Here is a 20,057-nt window from a genome sequence, read left to right on the forward strand (position 1 = left end):
AGAGAAAGTAGAAAGAGCTAATCAAACTCTAAAAAGAACTCTTGAGGACTAAATTACAGCTCTGGACAGAGCAGCATGCAGGCTTGCATTGTGAATTTTAGCTCCAGATCCACTGCAAGAACAAACCAGCAATCCTGAGAGCACCCACAGTCCCTCTGAAGGAAGCACTGCTCCTGCAGGACCTGGGAGACACCCCAAATACTGTGAGTGCCCCAACTGCAGAAGTGAGAAAGGGAGACTCTCCTCTCCCGAACACACCCCTCCACTGGAGAAGCTGAAGTTCTGTTTGTGGGAGAAGTTTCCGACTTTACCTGGAGCTGAGTCAAGTTAGAGAGGCGAGCAAAATACAGGGGTAGAGGAAGCAGCAGAAAGGTCCTAGGAGCTCACTGGTCCCCAAACAGCCCATTCCTGCCTGACACCACAGGGATCCATCGAAAGGGTGGCCAGAGGAGCAGGGGCTAAAACTCCGCAGGGAGAAGGAATTCTTTAGCTGAGCTTTGTAACAATTTGAACAGGGCAAGAAGCCTCCTGGCAAGAACTTGGGGGAGGGCGCAGACCTGGTAGACTTCACAGGCAGGGGGAAGAACTAAAGCCCCTTTCTCTCTCCGCTGGGAGGTGGAAAGCTTCTGGCCAGTTTTCAAGCCCGTTTTGCCCTCTGCCTGGAAACAGACTTGGGGCCGCTGGGGGACACACAGTGGGAGTGAGACTGGCCCTTCTGTTTGCTTGGGAGCTGTGCAAGTCCTGTCATTGCTGGCTTTTCCCCACTTTCCTGACAACCTGCATGACTAAGCAGAGGCAGCCATAATCCTCCTAGGTACACAACTCCAGTGACCTGGGAATCTCACTTCCATCCCCCACAGCAGCCACAGCAAGACCTGCCCAAGGAGAATGTGAGCTCAGACACCTCTAGCCCCATCCCCACCTGATGGTCTTTCCCTATCCACCCTGGTAGCAGAAGACAAAGGGCATTTAAGGAAAGCAGCACCTCCTGGCAGGAGGCCAACCAGCACAAAAATAGAGCATTAAAACACCAAAGCTGAGGACCCTCATGGAGTCCATTGTATCCTTTGCAACCTCCACCAGAACATGCACTGGTATTCATGGCTGACAGCCCCATAGATGGTTCACATCACAGGACTCTTTGTAGACAACCCCCAGTACCAGCCCAGAGCTAGATAGACTTGCTGGGTGGCTAGACCCAGAAGAGAGATAACAATCACTGCAGTTCAGCTCACAGGAAGCCACATCCACAGAAAAAGGGGGAGACTCCTACATCAAGGGAACACCCCATGGGACAAAAAAAGTCTGAACAACACTCTTCAGCCCTAGACCTTCCCTCTAACAGAGCCTACTCAAATAAGAAGGAACCAGAAAACCAACCTTGGTAATATGACAAAATAAGGCTCTTCAACAGGCCCCAAAAATCACATTAGTTAACCAGCAATGGACCCAAACCAACAGCAAATCCCTGATTTACCTGAAAAAGAATTCAGGAGGTTAGTTATTAATCTAATCAGGGAGACACCAGAGAAAGGTGAAGCCTAATGTGAGGAAATCCTAAAAATGATACAAGAAGTGAAGGGAAAAATATTCAAGGAAATAGATAGCTTGAAGAAAAAACAATCAAAAAGTAAGGAAATTTTGGACACACTTTTAGAAATGTGAAATGCTCTGGAAAGTCTCAGTCATAGAATTGAACAAGTAGAAGAAATAAATTCAGAGCTTGAAGACAAGGTCTTCGAATTAACCCAATCTAACAAAGACAAAGAAAAAAGAATAAGAAAATATGAATAAAGCCTCCAAGAAGTCTGGGATTATGTTAAATGACCAAACCTAAGAATAATTGGTGTTCCAGAAGAAGAAGACAATTCTAAAAGCTTGGAAAACATATTTGGGGAAATAATCGAGGAAAACTTCCCCGGCCTTGCTAGAGACTTAGACATCCAAATACCAGAAGCACAAAGAAAACCCAGGAAATTCATAGCAGCAAAAAGATCTTCACCTAGGCACATTGTCTTCAGGTTACCCAAAGTTAAGACAAAGGAGAGAACCTTAAGAGATGTGAGCTAGAAGCACCCAGGTAGCCCATAAAGGAAAACCTATCAGGTTAACAGAAGATTTCTCAGCAGAAAGTCTACAAGCTAGAAGGGATTAGGGCCCTATCTTCAGTCACCTCAAACAAAACAATTGCCAGCTAAGAATTTTGTATCCAGCAAAACTAAGCATCATATATGAAGGAAAGATACAGTCACTTTCAGACAAACAAATACTGAGAGAATTTGCCATTACCAAACCTCCACTACAAGAACTGCTAAAAGGAACTCTAAATCTTGAAACAAATACTTAAAACACATCAAAAGAGAACCTTTTTAAAGCATAAATCACACAGGACCTATAAAACAAAAATATAAGTTAAAAAACAAAACAAAACAACAAAAACAAAAACAAATTACACAGGCAACAAAGAGCAAGATGAATGCAATGGTACACCACATTTCAATACTAACATTAAATGTAAATGGCCAAAATGCTCCACTTAAAAGATACAGAATCACAGAATGGATAAGAACTCACCAACCATCTACTGCCTTCAGGAGACTCACCTAACACACAAGGACTCACATAAACTTAAAGTACAGGCATGGAAAAAGGCATTTAATGCAAACGGATACCAAAAGCAAGCAGGATAGCTATTCTTATATCAAACAAAACAAACTTTAAAGCAACAGCAGTTAAAAGAGTCAAAGACCTGGAAAATCGGGTAACTCCCACCCTAATACTGCGCTTTACCAAGGGTCTTAGCAAACAGCACACCAGGAGATTATATCCCACACCTGGCCCAGAGGGTCCCACGCCCATGGAGCCTCCCTCATTACTAGCACAGCAGTCTGAGATCTAACTGCAAGGTGGCAGCGAGGCTAGGGGAGGGGCGCCCGCCATTGCTGAGGCTTAAGTAGTAAACAAAGCCAGCTGGAAGTTCAATTTGGGTGGAGCCCACCACAGCTCAAGGAGGCCAGCCTGCCTCTGTAGACTCCTCCTCTGAGGACAGGGCATAGCTAAACAAAAAGCAGCAGAAACCTCGGCAGAGGTAAATGCCCCTGTCTCACAGCTTTGAAGAGAGCAGTGGATCTCCCAGCACGGAGGTTGAGATCTGAGAACAGACAGACTGCCTGCTTAAGTGGGTCCCTGACCCCTGAGTAGCCTAACTGGGAGATATCCCACACTAGGTGCAGACCGGCACCTCACACCTCACATGGCGGGGTACACCCCTGAGACGAAGCTTCCAGAGCAAGAATCAGACAGCAACACTTGCTGTTCAACAATATTCTATCTTCTGCAGCCTCTGCTGCTGATACCCAGGCAAACAGGGTCTGGAGTGGACCTCAAGCAAACTCCAACAGACCTACAGCTGAGGGTCCTGACTGTTAGAAGGAAAACTAACAAACAGAAAGGACACCCACACCAAAACCCCATCAGTACGTCACCATCATCAAAGACCAAAGGCAGATAAAACCAAAAAGATGGGGAAAAAGCAGTGCAGAAAAGCTGGAAATTCAAAAAATCAGAGTGCATCTCCCCCTCCAAAGGAATGCAGCTCATCACCAGCAACGTAACAAAGCTGGATGGAGAATGACTTTGACAAGTTGAGAGAAGAAGGCTTCAGTCAATCAAACTTCTCAGAGCTAAAGGATGAACTATGTAACCAGCGCAAATAAACTAACAATCTTGAAAAAGGAATGGATGAATTGATAACTAGAATAATCAATGCAAAGAAGACCTTAAAAGAACTGATAGAGATGAAAACCATAACACGAGAACTATGTGACAAATGCACAAGCTTCAGTAACCAACTCGATCAACTGGAAGAAGGAGTATCAGCAATTGAAGATCAAATGAATGAAATGAAGCAAGAAGAGAAGTGTAGAGAAAAAAGAGTAAAAAGAAATAAACAAAACCTCCAACAAATTTGGGATTAAGTGAAAAGACTAAATCTACATCTGATTGGTGTGCCTAAAAGTGACAGGGAAAATGGAACCAAGTTGGAAAATACTCTGCAGGATATCATCCAGGAGAACTTCCCCAACCTAGTAAGGCAGGCCAACATTCAAATTCAGGAAATACAGAGAATGCCACAAAGATACTCAAGAAGAGCAACTCCAAGACACATAATTGTCAGATTCACCAAAGTTGAAATGAAGGAAAAAATGTTAAGGGCAGCCAAAGAGAAAGGTCGGGTTACACCAAAAGGGAAGCCCATCAGACTAACAGCAGATCTCTCGGCAGAAACTCTCCAAGCCAGAAGAGAGTGGGGGCCAATATTCAACATTCTTAAAGAAAAGAATTTTCAACCCAGAATTTCATATCCAGCCAAACTAAGTTTCATAAGTAAGGAGAAATAAAATCCTTTAAAGACAAGCAAATGCTTAGAGATTTTGTCACCACCAGGCCTGCCCTACAAGAGATCCTGAAGGAAGCACTAAACATGGAAAGGAACAACAGTTGCAAATGCAAAGGAACAACAGTTACAAGCCATTTCAAAAACATATCAAAATTTAAAGTTCACTGATGCTAGGAAGAAACTGCATCAACTAGCAAGCAAAATAACCAGCTAATATCATAATGACAGGGTCAAGTTCACATATAATAATATTAACCTTAAATGTAAATGGACTAAATTGTCCAATTAAAAGACACAGACTGGCAAATTGGATATAGTCAAGACCCATTAGTTTGCTGTATTCAGAAGACACAACTCACATGCAGAGACACACATAGGCTCAAAATAAAGGGATGAAGGAAGATCTACCAAGCAAATGGAAAACAAACAAACAAACAAAAAAAGCAGGGGTTGCAATCCTAGTCTCTGATAAAACAGACTTTAAACCATCAAAGATCAAAAGAGACAAAGAAGGCCATTACATAATGGTAAAGGGATCAATTCATCAGGAAGAGCTAACTATCCTAAATATGTATGCACCCAATACAGGAGCACCCAGATTCATAAAGCAAGTCCTTAGAGACTTACAAAGAGACTTAGACTCCCATACAATAATAATGGGAGACTTTAACATCCACTGTCAACATTAGACAGATCAACGAGACAAGAAGTTAACAAGGATATCCAGGAATTGAACTCAACTCTGCACCAAGTGGACCTAATAGACATCTACAGAACTTTCCACCCCAAATCAACAGAATATACATTCTTCTCAGCACCACATCGCACTTATTCCAAAATCGACCACATAATTGGAAGTAAAGCACTCCTCAGCAAATGTTAAGAGAACAGAAATTACAACAAACTGTCTCTCAGACCACAGTGCAATCAAACTAGAATTCAGGACTAAGAAACTCAATCAAAACCGCTCAACTACATGGAAACTGAACAACTTGCTCCTGAAGGACTACTGGGTACATAACGAAATGAAGGCAGAAATAAAGATGTTCTTTGAAACCAATGAGAACAAAGATACAACATACCAGAATCTCTGGGACACATTTAAAGCAGTGTGTAGAGGGAAATTTATAGCACTAAATGCCCACAAGAGAAAGCAGGAAAGATCTAAAACTGACACCCTAACATCACAGTTAAAAGAACTAGAGAAGCAAGGGCAAACACATTCAAAAGCTAGCAGAAGGCAAGAAATAACTAAGATCAGAGCAGAACTGAAGGAGATAGACACAAAACACCCTCCAAAAAAATCAATGAATCCAGGAGCTGGTTTTTTGAAAGATCAACAAAATTGATAGACTGCTAGCAAGACTAATAAAGAAGAAAAGAGAGAAGAATCAAATAGACGCAATAAAAAATGACAAAGGGGATCTCACCACCGACCCCACAGAAATACAAAGTACCATCAGAGAATACTATAAACATCTCTACTCAAATAAACTAGAAAACCTAGAAGAAATGGATAATTTCCTGGACACTTACACTCTCCCAAGACTAAACCAGGAAGAAGTTGAATCCCTGAATAAACCAATAGCAGGCTCTGAAATTGAGGCAATAATTAACAGCCTACCAACCAAAAAAATTCCAGGACCAGACAGATTCACAGCCGAATTCTACCAGAGGTACAAGGAGGAGTTGGTACCATTCCTTCTGAAACTATTCCAATCAATAGAAAAAGAGGGAATCCTCCCTAACTCACCCTTTTATGAGGCCAACATCATCTTGATACCAAAGCCTGACAGAGATACAACAAAAAAAGAGAATTTTAGACCAATATCCCTGATGAACATCGATGCAAAAATCCTCAATAAAATGCTGGCAAACTGAATCCAGCAGCACATCAAAAAGCTTATCCACCATGATCAAGTGGGCTTCATCCCTGGGATGCAAGGCTGGTTCAACATTACAAATCAATAAACGTAATCCAGCATATAAACAGAACCAAAGAAAAAAACCACATGATTATCTCAATAGATGCAGAAAAAGCCTTTGACAAAATTCAACAGCCCTTCATGCTAAAAACTCTCAATAAATTTGGTATTGATGGAACGTATCTCAAAATAATAAGAGCTATTTATGACAAACCCACAGCCAATATCATACTGAATGGGCAAAAGCTGGAAGTATTCCCTTTGAAAACTGGCACAAGACAAGGATGCCCTCTCTCACCACTCCTATTCAACATAGTGTTGGAAGTTCTGGCTAGGGCAATCAGGCAAGAGAAAGAAATAAAGGGTATTCAGTTAGGAAAAGAAGAAGTCAAATTGTCCCGGTTTGCAGATGACATGATTGTATATTTAGAAAACCCCATTGTCTCAGCCCAAAATCTCCTTAAGCTGATAAGCAACTTCAGTGAAGTCTCAGGATACAAAATCAATGTGCAAAAATCACAAGCATTCTTATACACCAGTAACAGACAAACAGAAAGCCAAATCATAAATGAACTCCCATTCACAATAGCTTCAAAGAGAATAAAATACCTAGGAATCCAACTTACAAGGGATGTAAAGGACCTCTTCAAGGAGAACTACAAACCACTGCTCAGTGAAATAAAAGAGGACACGAACAAATGGAAGAACATACCATGCTCATGGATAGGAATGATCAATATTGTGAAAATGGCCATACTGCCCAAGGTCATTTATAGATTGAATGCCATCCCCATTAAGCTACCAATGACTTCCTTCACAGAATTGGAAAAACTGCTTTAAAGTTCATATGGAACCAAAAAAGACCCCACATTGCCAAGACAATCCTAAGTCAAAAGAACAAAGCTGGAGGCATCACACTACCTGACTTCAAACTATACTACAAGGCTACAGTAACCAAAACAGCATGGTACTGGTACCAAAACAGAGATATAGACCAATGGAACAGGACAGAGCCCTCAGAAATAATACCACACATCTACAGCCATCTGATCTTTGACAAACCTGACAAAAACAAGAAATGGGGAAAGGATTCCCTATTTAATAAATGGTGCTGGGAAAATTGGCTAGCCATAAGTAGAAAGCTGAAACTGGATCCTTTCCTTACTCTTTATATGAAAATTAATTCAAGATGGATTAGAGACTTAAATGTTAGACCTAAAACCGTAAAAACTCTAGAAGAAAACCTAGGTAATACCATTCAGGACATAGGCATGGGCAAGGGCTTCATGTCTAAAATACCAAAAGCAACGACAACAAAAGCCAAAATTGACAAATGGGATCTACTTAAACTAAAGAGCTTCTGCACAGCAAAAGAAACTACCATCAGAGTGAACAGGCAACCTACAGAATGGGAGAAAATGTTTGCAATCTACTCATCTGACAAAGGGCTAATATGCAGAACCTATAAAGAACTCAATCAAATTTACAAGAAAAAAACAAACAACCCCATCAAAAAGTGGGCAAAGGATATGAACAGATACAGCCAACAGACAGATGAAAAAATGTTCATCATCACTCTCCATCAGAGAAATGCAAATCAAAACCGCAATGAGATACCATCTCACACCAGTTAGAATGGCAATCATTAAAAAATCAGGCAACAACAGGTGCTGGAGAGGATGTGGAGAAATAGGAACACTTTTACACTGTTGGTGGGACTGTAGACTAGTTCAATCATTGTGAAAAACAGTGTGGCGATTCCTCAAGGATCTGGAACTAGAAATACCATTTGACCCAGCCATCCCATTGCTGGGGATATACCCAAAGGATTATAAGTCATGCTGCTATAAAGACACATGCACACGTTTGTTTATTGCGGCACTATTCACAATAGCAAAGACTTGGAATCAACCCGAATGTCCATCAGTGACAGACTGGATTAAGAAAATGTGGCACATATACACCATGGAATACTATGCAGTCATAAAAAAGGATGAGTTCATGTCCTTTGTAGGGACATGGATGCAGCTGGAAACCATCATTCTCAGCAAACTATTGCAAGAACAGAAAACCAAATACCGCCTGTTCTCACTCATAGGTGGGAACTGAACAACGAGATCACTTGGACACAGTAAGGGGAACATCACACACTGGGTCCTATTGTTGTGGGGAAGGGAGGAATAGCATTGGGAGATATACCTAATGTAAATGACGAGTTAATGGGTGCAGCACACCAACATGGCACATGTATACATATGTAACAAACCTGCACATTGTGCACATGTACCCTAGAACTTAAAATATAATAATAATAAAAAAAGAGAGACAAAGAGGGACATTATATAATGGTAAAAAGCCTTGTCCAACAGGAAAATATCATAATCATAAACATATATGCACCTAACACTGGAGCTCCCAAATTTATAAAACAATGACTAACAGACCTAATAAATGAGATAGACAGCAACACAATAATAGTGGGGGACTTTATTTTTTTATTTTTATTTTTTTTACTGACAGCACTAGACAGGTCATCTAACAAAGAAACAATGGATTTAAATTATACCTTAGAACAAATGGACTTAACAAACATACAGAACATTTCATCCAAAACAGCATAATACACATTCTATTCAACAGCGCATTAAACTTTCTCCAAGATAGACCACATTATAGGCCATAAAATAAGCCTAAATAAATTTAAGAAAATTGAAATTATATCAAGCACTCTCTCAGACTACAGTGGAATAAACCTGGAAATCAACTCCAAAAGGAACCTTCAAAACCATGCAAATATATGGATATTAAATAACCTGCTCCTGAATGAGCACTGGGCCAAAAACAAAATCAAGATGGAAATTTAAAAATTCTTCGAATTGAATGACAATAATGACACCAACCTATCAAAACCTCTGGGATACAGCTAAGGTGGTACTAAGAGGAGATTTCATAGCCCTAAATGCCTATATCAAAAAGTCTAAAAGAGGACAATCTAAAGTCACACCTCAAGTAAATAGAGAAACTAGAACAAACCAAACCCAAACCCAACAAAAGAAAGGAAATAACCAAGATCAGAGCAGAACTAAATGAAATTGGAACAAAAAAGTACAAAAAAAAAGTACAAAAGATAAATGAAACAGAAAGCTGATTCTTTGAAAAGATAAATAAAATTGATAGACCATTAGTAAGATTAAGGAAAGAAGAGAGAAAATCCAAATAACCTCACTAAGAAATGAAACAGGAGATATTAGAGCTGACACCACTGAAATCAAGGCTACTATGATCATTCAAGGCTACTATGAACACCTTAATGCACATAAACTAGAAAACCTAGAAGAGATGGATGACTTTCTGGAAAAATACAACACTCCTAGCTTAAATCAGGAAGAATTAGATATCCTGAACAGACCAATAACAAGCAGCGAGATTGAAATGGTAATTTTAAAATTACCAACAAAAAAAGGGTCCAGGACCAGAAGGATTCACAGCAGAATTCTACCAGACATTCAAAGAATTGGTACCAATCTTTTTGACATTATTCCACAAGATAGAGAAAGAAGAAACCCTCCCTAATTCATTCTATGAAGCCAGCACCACCCTAATACCAAAACCAGGAAAGGACACAACCAAGAAAGGAAACTACAGACCAATATCCTTCATGAACATTGATGCTAAAATCCTTAACAAAATACTAGCTAACTGAATCCAACAATATATCAAAAAAAATAATTTACCATGATCAAGTGGGTTTCATACCAGGGATGCAGGGATGGTTTAACATATGCAAGTCAATAAATGTAATATACCACATGAACAGAAGTAAAAACAAAAATCACATGATCATCTCAATCGATACAGGAAAAGCATTCAACAAAATCCAGCATCCCTTTATGATTAAAACTCTCAGTAAAATCAGCATACAAGGGACATACCTTAATGTAATAAAAGCCATCTATGACAAACCCACAGCCAACATAATACTGAAAACAGAAAAGTTGAAAGCATTCCCCCTGAGAATGGGAAAAGAGAAGGATGCCCACTCTCACCACTCTTCTTTACAGTACTGGAAGTCCTAGCCAGACCAATCAGACAAGAGAAAGAAATAAAGGGCATTCAAATAGGCAAAAAGGAAGTCAAACTGTCACTGTTTGTGGATCGTATGATTGTTTACCTTAAAAACCCTAAGGATTACTCCAGAAAGCTCCTAGAACTGATAAAAGAATCCAGCAAAGTTTCCAGATACAAGATTAATGTACACAAATCAGTAGCTCTTCCATACACCAACAGCAACCAAGTGGAGAATCAAATCAAGAACTCAACCCCTTTTACAGTAGCTGCAAAAATGAATAAATAAATAAAATACTTCGGAATATACCTAACAAAGGAGTCGAAAGACCTCTATAGGAAAACTACAAAACACTGCTGAAAGAAATCATAGACGACACAAACAAATGGAAACATATCCCATGCTCATGGATGGGTAGAATCAATATTGTGAAAATGACCGTACTGCCAAAAGCAATCTACAAATTCAATGCCATCGCCATCAAAATACCACCATCATTCTTCACAGGGTTACAAAAAAAATTCTAAAGTTCATATGGAACCAAAAAAGAGCCTGCATAGCCAAAGCAAGACTAAGTAAAAAGAAAAAATCTGGGGGCATCATATTACCTGATTTCAAGCTATATTACGAAGTCATAGTCACCAAATCGGCATGGTACTGGTACAAAAACAGGCACATAGATCAATGGAACAGAATAGAGAACCCAGAAATAAACTCAAAACTTACAGCCAACTGATCTTCAACAAAGCAAACAAAATCATAAAGTGGGGAAAGCGCACCCTTTTCCACAAATGGTGCTGGGATAATTGGCTAGCCACATGTAGGAGACCAAAACCGGATCCTCATCTCTCACCTTATACAAACAATTAACTCAAGATAAATTAAGGACTTAAACCTAAGACTTGAAACTATAAAAATTCTAGAAGATAACATTGGAAAAACCGTTCTAGACATTGGCTTAGGTAAGGATTTCATGACCAAGAACCCAAAAGCAAATGCAATAAAAACAAAGACAAATAGCTGGGACCTAATTAAACTAAAGGGCTTTTGCATGGCAAAAGGAACAGTCAGCAGAGTAAACAGACAACCCACAGCGTGGGAGAAAATCTTCACAATCTATACATCCAACAAAGAACTAATATCCAGAATCCACAAGGAACTCAAACAAATCAGTAAGAAAAACCAAACAATCCCATCAAAAAGTGGGCTAAGGATATGAATAGACAGTTCTCCAAAGAAGATATACAAATGGCCAACAAACATATGAAGAAATGTTCAACATCACTAATGATCAGGGAAATGCAAATCAAAACCACAGTGTGATACCACCTTACTCCTGCAAGAATGGCCATAACACCCCACTGCCGCCCCCAAAAAATTAGATGTTGGTGTGGACACAGTGAAAAGGGAGCGCTTCTACACTGCTGGTGGGAATGTAAACTAGTACAGTAATTATGGAAAACAGTGTGGAGATTCCTTAAGTAGAACTACCATTTGATCCAACAATCCCACTACTAGGCATCTACCCAGAGGAAAAGAAGTCATTATTCAAAAAAGATACTTGCACACGCATGTTTATAGCAGCACAATTTACCATTGCAAAATTGTGGAACCAACCCAAATGCCCATCAATCAATGAGTGGATAAAGAAACTGTGAGAGATACATATATATATTTGGTGTGTATATGCGTGTGTGTGTATATATACATATATATACACCAAATATATACCAAAAAATACCATAATACCAAACTGATATATATATCACAGTTTATTATATATAATATACATACCAAATAACACCATATTACCAAACTGTGATATATACATATGACAGTTTATTATACATATCACACTTTATGTATAATATATATACCAAATAATACCATATTACCAAACTGTGATATATATATATATCACTTTATTTTATATATATATATATATATCACAGTTTATTTTTATATACATATGATGGAATACTATGCAGCCATAAAAAGAAATGAATTGACAGCATTTGCAATAACCTGGATGAAACTAGAGACTATCATTCTAAGTGAAGTAACTCAGGAATGGAAAACCAAGCATCATACATTCTCACTGATATGTGGGAGCTAAGCTATGAGGATGCAAAGGCATAAGAATGATACAATGGACTTTGGAGACTTGTGGGGAAGAGTGGGAGGGGGCGGGGGATAAAAGACTACAAATCTGGTGCAGTGTATACTGCTCAGGTGATGGGTGCACCAAAATCACAAATCATCACCGAAGAACTTAGGTAATCAAATACCACCTGTGCCCCAATAACTTATGGAAAGATTAAAAAAAAAAACTATGACAAGAAACATCAGAAACCTGACTGTATTTATTACCTGTAGCCTTATTAAGAGTTCAAGTGACCCCAAAGGGAAATCTGCAACTCAGCCCTTTTAAAATAATGTAGGAAAGGCCTTTCTTAACTATAGACCTCCTAATAAACATAAATACTTTCAGGCTACAAAATTATGTAATCAACTTAGGATAAGTGCAAAAAGCAGTCCTTAAATATGGAAATCAAAGACTCCCTTCCCCTACTAAGGAAGAGAATTTTGTTACAACCAGCTGGGAGATTAGGTCCTATTCAAAACATGAAAGAAAGGATCCCCAGCAGATCAACTTTCCCCAAAATGTAAGGGACCTTATCAAGTTCTCCTAAGTACCCCAACTGCAGTTAAACTTCTAAAAACAAACAGCTGGGGCCACCTATCTCAAATTAAACCTGTCTCTCATAAAAAGTCTCACAGGCCGACGGAACACGGAAGACTAATCACGTTTATTCCTGTAAGCCAATCAGTGACCTCCAACTCCTGTTCAAAAAAAATACAAGAGATGGGTAACATAAATATATGGATTGGCATTCTACTTTTGGGTGTAAGTTGGAATCACGCAGAGAGTATTTTATTTACGGAGTATTTTATTTACTGAGTGGGCACAGACTTTAGCCTCTCTACAAAATCAAACTGTCGGGTATGTGGGAAATTGCTCCTTTTCTCCATTTCCAGGTGGCCCTGGCATATTCAACTGGCCAACTTAAGTTTATGGGGATTTTATTATGATTGGACATTATAAACATAGCCCCTCTTTTCCCATGTATCATAGCCACACGGGCCTTAGCCCCTTCCCCTCCTATGAAGAAACAAAACAGCATCCTTCTCATCTAATTAAAAAACAGCTAAATTCCACCCCAACTTTAGGTTATGCTATACATAATGAACTTGGGCAAATGACAGGTATTCAAGTGCAAGCATCAGGCAAAGCACCTATATGTTTTAAAAGGCACAGCAGTCACCACCAAACTGGAACCCATAATATGGGATGGCTGTCACCTGTAATCAGATCCTTCTTTTAACAGATCAAATGTGGATGGGATGGCAAGACAATTTCCCAAAAATAAGTGCCTACCCTTCTCCTTGGGATGGTTATGGGCTTGCAGAACTCATGGCTGGCCATATTTACCTTATAACTGGACTAAAAGGTATACATGGGGTCATCCTTATTTCCAGAGATCTATCCTCACCAAATTGGACTGTCTCCCATCTAACTGGGAAATTGTGAAAGCTCACCATAGGCAACAAAACGGTTCTATTCGAAGGCTGTATTTTCCCCACAGGTAGCTACAATCAGTATCGAGTTACAAGGTGAAGCCTTAGTGAAGCACAAGGCTGCAGTTTTCAGTAATATACCCTAGGCCCTTACCCTTCTCCAATTAGGCAGGTAGTCTTACAAAACCATATGGCTTTGGACATTTTAACAGCAGCCCAAGGGGGGAACTGTGCTTTAATTAAAACCGAATGTTGTGTGTATGTTCCAGACTATTCACATAATATTACCCAAACTATAGAAGCTTTAGACACTCATATCTGTGCCATTAATGTGCTATCAGTCAACCCTTTATCAGCTTGGTTCCAACAACTGCCCAGTTCTTGGGGCAGGACCCAGGCTGAATAGGGGCGATGATATTCCTGCCCCTGTTTAGTTTACTTGGAATAATTTTACTTATTTTGCTTTGCTGTTGTGGTTGTACTCTTTGTGTAGAAATGCAAGACAAGCTCACTCAATGCTTTCTTAAATTAAACACTTACTGATCTGCCAGACATCACCTTTTGTCAGAACTCGGGAGTTATAAACAACCTTAACCATACCAACGCTGTCTAACTGAGCTTCTCTCTACCCTGAATGCAAGAGACCCTAATTTAGGCAGGAATATCATCGCCCCTATTCAGACTGAAAAAGTTACAGAAGACAGATCTTCGTCCCTCTGCAACCCCCAGGATTAAAGGTCCTTTTGTAAAGGGAAGGGGGAGATATGTCAGGGGCATTCAAACCAGAGCAACTCCATTTTGAGCGAGGGCTAGGAAAATGAGGCTTAGACTTGCTGGACTGCGTTCCCAAAAGGTTAGACATTCCTAGCCCCTAGATGTTTACAGTTAAGGGAACCAATTAATAATGTTTACTAAACAAACCCAGACTTGGGAGTGTCCAGATATTCTGATATCTGGAGAACAAAGGCATTCCTAATTTTGCTTTAAAAATAATAATATTAATTATTGCAAAATATACTAATTAAGAAAATTAATCCTTTATCACAAACCCTTGTAGCAGAGCACATCTCCCGAGAATCTTTTTTATCATATATATACACACACACACATATATACATATATACACACATATATATGTATATATATACACACACATATATACATGGTACAAGCATTGTACCTATGGTGGATGCATTCCTCCTCTTTTAGTAATGCCCTACTCTTTCTATGGAGTAGCTGTGCTTTCACTACTTTCTTAATAAAATTGCTTTTACTTGGCACTGTAGACTCACCCTAAATTCTTTCTTGCACAAGATCCAAGAACTGTCTCTTGGGGTCTGGACTGGGACTCCTTTCCTGTAACAGCACCATTAGCTCTTTGTTTTTCTTTGTTTTTTTTGAAACTGAGTCTCGCTCTGCCACCCAGGCTGGAGTGCAGTGGTGCAGTGTTGGCTCACTGCAACCTCCGCCTCCCCGGTTCAAGCGATTCTTGTGCCTCAGCCTCCTGCGTGGCTGGGATTACAGGTGCCTGCCACCACGCCTGGCTAATTTTTGTATTTTTAGCAGAGACAGGGTTTCACCATGTTGGCCAGGCTAGTCTCGAACTCCTGAACTCAAATGATCCACCTGCCTCGGCCTCCCCAAGTGATGGGATTTCAGGGGTGAGCCACACCATTAGCTCCTTAAGCAATTCAAATAAAATTTCTTTTCTAGTTCCGTATTGAGTACAGCATATATTCACTCAATAAAAAGTATCAATATCAATTTAGGCTATTTTCCTGATAGTGAAAGATATTTAGTTTGGCAAGATTCCAAAACTTTCTCTCTTGGTGACACTCTCAGAGCGGAGTCACAAAGCCATCTACCTAGGAGATATGAGAACTGTTCCCCAAATAATTTAAATAAAAATGCTCTCTTTGGGAGGCGGGTGGATCACCTGAGGTCAGGAGTTCGAGACCAGCCTGGCCAACATGGTGAAACCCCTTCTCTACTAAAAATATAAAAATTAGTTGGGCATGGTGATGAGTACCTGTAATCCAAGCTACTCGGGAGGCTGAGGCAGGAGAATTGCTTGAACCCAGGAGACAGAGTTTGCAGTGAGCCGACACGGCATCACTGCACTCCAGCCTGGGTGACAAGAATGAGACTGTCTCAAAAAAAAAAAAAAAATACTCTTACATGTACCATATTTGGCATTTTATACACTGCTTTTACATAGAATATCTACTCTGATATTCTTAAATATCTGCTGTGAGGTAGCATGAATCCTGTTTCATGGATGAAGTAACTAGGGCTCAGAGACGTAAAGCCACTCACTCACCCCAGGTCAATGCAGCTAGTGGGAAACAGAGCCTGAGGCTCGAAAGCAAGTCCATCTGTCCCCCACACCCATGCTGCCTTTTGAATAGTTACAGTTACCAAACAAAAAAGGAAATAAAATGTCAAGTACCTTTCTGCGTGCTGGCCCGTGCTCTGCTGTTTGCTCTCGAAGGCATTGAAGCTGCTCATGTCCACGTAGCCATCGTTTTCATTTGCTATGGACAGGGATCTGCTCTGATCTTCAAACAGCTTCCTAAATATGCCAGCCCTGCAGGCCTCCGGGGCAGAATCTGGATATTCTCGTAGTCCGAGTTCATGGCTGGAATATTCTCATAGTCTGAAGTGTCAGTGCTGGGGAAGGAGATAGATGGTGGCTTGGCCAGTGGCAAGGGCAGGAAGGGCGGCCGGGAGCGGTCTTTGAAGGACTCCACTCTGGACACGGTCCTGCTGAAGGGGACACCTTTCCTCTTGCCATCTCTATAAAAGGAGGGAGGAGGGGGATTCAGAAGCCTGGAGCTTCCCAGTTTGAGACTTAAGCTGAGGGGAGTTACTGGGGTTTCTCTGGTCAACTTCCAGAATCCTGGAAGGCCCGTGGCAGCTGGATTCTGAAGAGGACCTGGAGGAAGACACCTTCATGTGCAATTTACTCTCCGTCTTTTTTTTTTTTTTGAGACGGAGTCTCACTCTTGTTGCCCAGGCTAGAGTGCAATGGCACAATCTCGGCTCACCACAACCTCCGCCTCCCGGGTTCAAGTGATTCTCCTGCTTCAGCCTCCCAAGTAGCTGGAATTACAGGTGCGTGCCACCATGCCTGGCTAATTTTTGTATTTTTAGTAGAGACAGGGTTTCCCTATGTTGGCCAGACTACTCTCCAACTCCTGACATTACGTGATCTTCTCGCCTCAGCTTCCGAAAGTGCTGGGATGACAGGCGTGAGCCACCATGCCTGGTCTCTCCATCTTCTTCTTAAACATCAGTGCCAGGAACTGCTTAAAGGATGACTTCTTCTTGCACTTGTCTGGGGAGTCATTCTTGATAAGCAGCAAGGGAGAGCTCTTTGTGATGGGCTTCTTGGTGATGCAGGCCAGGTCAAAAGGAGGTGGGATGTCGACCATGGAAGAAGGCGTGGAGGTGCCGCTGGACAGAAGGTGGTTTCTCTGGGAGAAACTCCCAGACAGGATAGAGAGATGTTCCTCTTTCCTCTTTATCCTGTGGTCATCTAACCCTGATCCTCCTGGCTCCCAGTTCACAGAGATGGGAACAGGAATCTCTTGGCCTTCCATGGAAAACAACCGAGGGTATAAAGTGAAGGCCCTGGGCTTTGCTGGCAAGGCCCTACTGGCTTCCAGGGGCTTCCCTTCCAGTGACAAAAGCTATTTCCTGCCTCCTCTGCAGCACCTCTGATGCCAGGGGCTGAGGAACCTAGCTCAGATCTGGTTTCTTTGGGGGCAGTTTCTGGGATGGTTTCTGGCCCCCTTCCCAAAGTGGGGCCAGGCCCTTGTGCCAATGTTCTTCCTGTCCACGGAGACCAGGCTACCTTCTGCTTCACAGTTCATTTCTTCTTTTGAGCCATAATAACCCAGGGCATCCAATGCAGCCTGCCCTCTTCCAGGGGCTGCCAGACTGGCAGGCCCCCTCCCATCACATAGGGGTTGGCCAGTGTGTCATCAATGACCTCCTCCTCCTCTTCCCCCTCCTCCTCCTCCTGGGAGGCTTACTCCCATCACATAGAGGCTGGCCAGCGTGTCATCCATGGCCTCCTCCTACTCCTCCTCCTCCCCTCCTCCTCCTGGCAGGCCCACTCCCATCACATAGGGGTTGGCCAGCATGTCATCCATGAAGACCTCCTCCTTCTCCTCCTTTTCCTCCTTCTCCTCCTCCCCCTCCCCCTACTCCTCCCCCACCTTTTCCTTCAGCAGGACCACCACATCAGGGGCTGTAGGACCCTCTGCTGCTCCATCTTGCAGGGAGCCATGCTGGCCACACAAAGCTCTGACCACGGGGTCCTCCTCCACACACAGCCCCAACTTTGGTGCCTGCTCTGATTCTAAGCCTTTCATTGACTCAGAAAGAGGAGAACAGCTCTCACTACAAAAAGAGGTGCTCTCGGTTGGGAAGAACTCGTAGGGGCTTCCTGTGAGAGAAAAAAGTTGTCCATGCAGTTGTTCTGGAAAAGGATGATCTGGCAGCTCTCCTCTGCAGGATTATCCTGTGCGCAGTCCTCCAGGGTGGCAGCTGCCACTTTTTGGTTGGTTTCCTCCTCGTGGTCAGGTGGTTCACTGAAGTCAACCTGCTCCCCAACTGTGACACCTGTTGCTTCTTCCCATCCCTCCTCAAGAACCTCAGGGCTGTCTGTGGCCATCTCTGCCTCCTGGACCCCCATGGCCGGCTCCTTCTCAGGAGGCTCCTTGCTGGCTTCCTCAGCAACCTGTTTCATGTCCTCAGGGGGCCTGTCAGGACCCAAACCCTCATCTACCCCTGCTGGGTCTGTGCTGGCACAACCTTCGTCATCATCCTCCTCTGCCTCCTGGTGGGTGTCGGGGGGCTCGTGCTCCTCTCCATGGATGTGAGGCAGGAGGAGGTCGCTCTGGAAGACTGCCTCTCCAGCCCAAGGCCCACCATCCTCCAGGCTGCTCTCCCTGTGTGGCTGCACCAGCTTCTCTTCCTCCTCACTTCCGGACACCTGCTCCAGTGTCCCTGGTTCATCAGCGTGGCCCTCCCCTTCATCCTCAGGAGCGAGGTCTGTGCCTTCCTCACCCTCCCTGCTCAGCACTCCTGCCCCTGGAGCAGCAGGGGCCACCGAGTCCTCCCCAGCTCCTGTCCCCTTCAGGCCACATGCCTCGCCTCCCTCCTCACTCTCCTCTTCCTCTTCCCCAGAGGCCTCCGGAGACACCAGGGCTGCATTTCCCGCACTGCCCCCATCCTTGGGTTCATCCTCCTTCAGCGGAGCCCTGGGGACTACGATGTAATCCTCGTCAGTCTCTGACTCAGAGCACTTGGGGATGGACCAGGGCCCTTCATCAAGGCCCCTGTCTACACAGAGCAGCCGCCTGTTGCTGCATTTGTTCAAGCTGTCATTCAGGTACACACTGGCTCTCCACTGGCAGTCAGCCTGGGCTTGGGGGCAATGGGGGGCTTCGGACCCCTGAACATGTAATTTGGACTGTGAAGACTATCGGGCCTGGGTGAGGAAGGGAATTTGGGCGCAGTCACTGGCGTCAGTGGACTGGTAGTCTTTGGCTTGGGAGCAACAGGTGGTTTTGGCAAATCTAGAGGACAAAAATAGAGAAAAGGAGAAAAAGTACGATTAACTTTGTTTCCATTCAGAGTCTCCTACACACCACTTGCAGGGGATGCTGCAGATGGGTCCATCTGCCCATGTGAAGTCCATCTCCCATGCTTTGTGTTAGGCTAATGCCCTCCACCGGGATCTTTAAAATCCCTTGATTTTCCACTAAAGATTCATTCTGCAAACAAGATGAACAGACCTTTCTTCTACACACAGCCCAACTAATGAAAATCAACCACATGAAATCCTGCGCTCCTCAAATGAAGTGTCCAGGTCAGTGCATTCATTCATCCAGCAGCTACTGATAAACACTTCCTATGAGCCAGCGACCAGGAGAAAAGGCTGAACTTGCCGTCACCCTTCCTGCTGCCCTCATGGAGCTTACATTCCCCCCTTCTACAGCTACTCCATTGGGTACCCACTAGCTACACACATAGCACTGCAAATGGCAGGGTCTCCTAGGGTCAAGAGAAGACAGAC

General features: G+C 42.5%; 1 protein-coding gene across 1 annotated transcript in view; it reads right to left on the reverse strand.

Moving 5' to 3' along the window:
- Window positions 1–19,441, reverse strand: part of LOC111529305 (FYVE, RhoGEF and PH domain-containing protein 5-like) — a 111,387-nt gene extending 91,946 nt beyond the window's left edge. The window contains 10 exon segments of the mRNA XM_026448356.1: window positions 16,419–16,560; window positions 16,563–16,774; window positions 16,776–16,942; window positions 17,230–17,663; window positions 17,666–17,756; window positions 17,758–17,893; window positions 18,056–18,132; window positions 18,193–18,434; window positions 18,437–19,390; window positions 19,393–19,441. Coding sequence (XP_026304141.1) covers window positions 16,419–16,560; window positions 16,563–16,774; window positions 16,776–16,942; window positions 17,230–17,663; window positions 17,666–17,756; window positions 17,758–17,893; window positions 18,056–18,132; window positions 18,193–18,434; window positions 18,437–19,390; window positions 19,393–19,441 — 2,504 coding nt within the window.
- Between the last annotated feature and the right edge of the window lie 616 nt (window positions 19,442–20,057).

This window comes from Piliocolobus tephrosceles, chromosome 2 (assembly GCF_002776525.5).
Source record: "Piliocolobus tephrosceles isolate RC106 chromosome 2, ASM277652v3, whole genome shotgun sequence".
NCBI lineage: Eukaryota > Metazoa > Chordata > Mammalia > Primates > Cercopithecidae > Piliocolobus > Piliocolobus tephrosceles.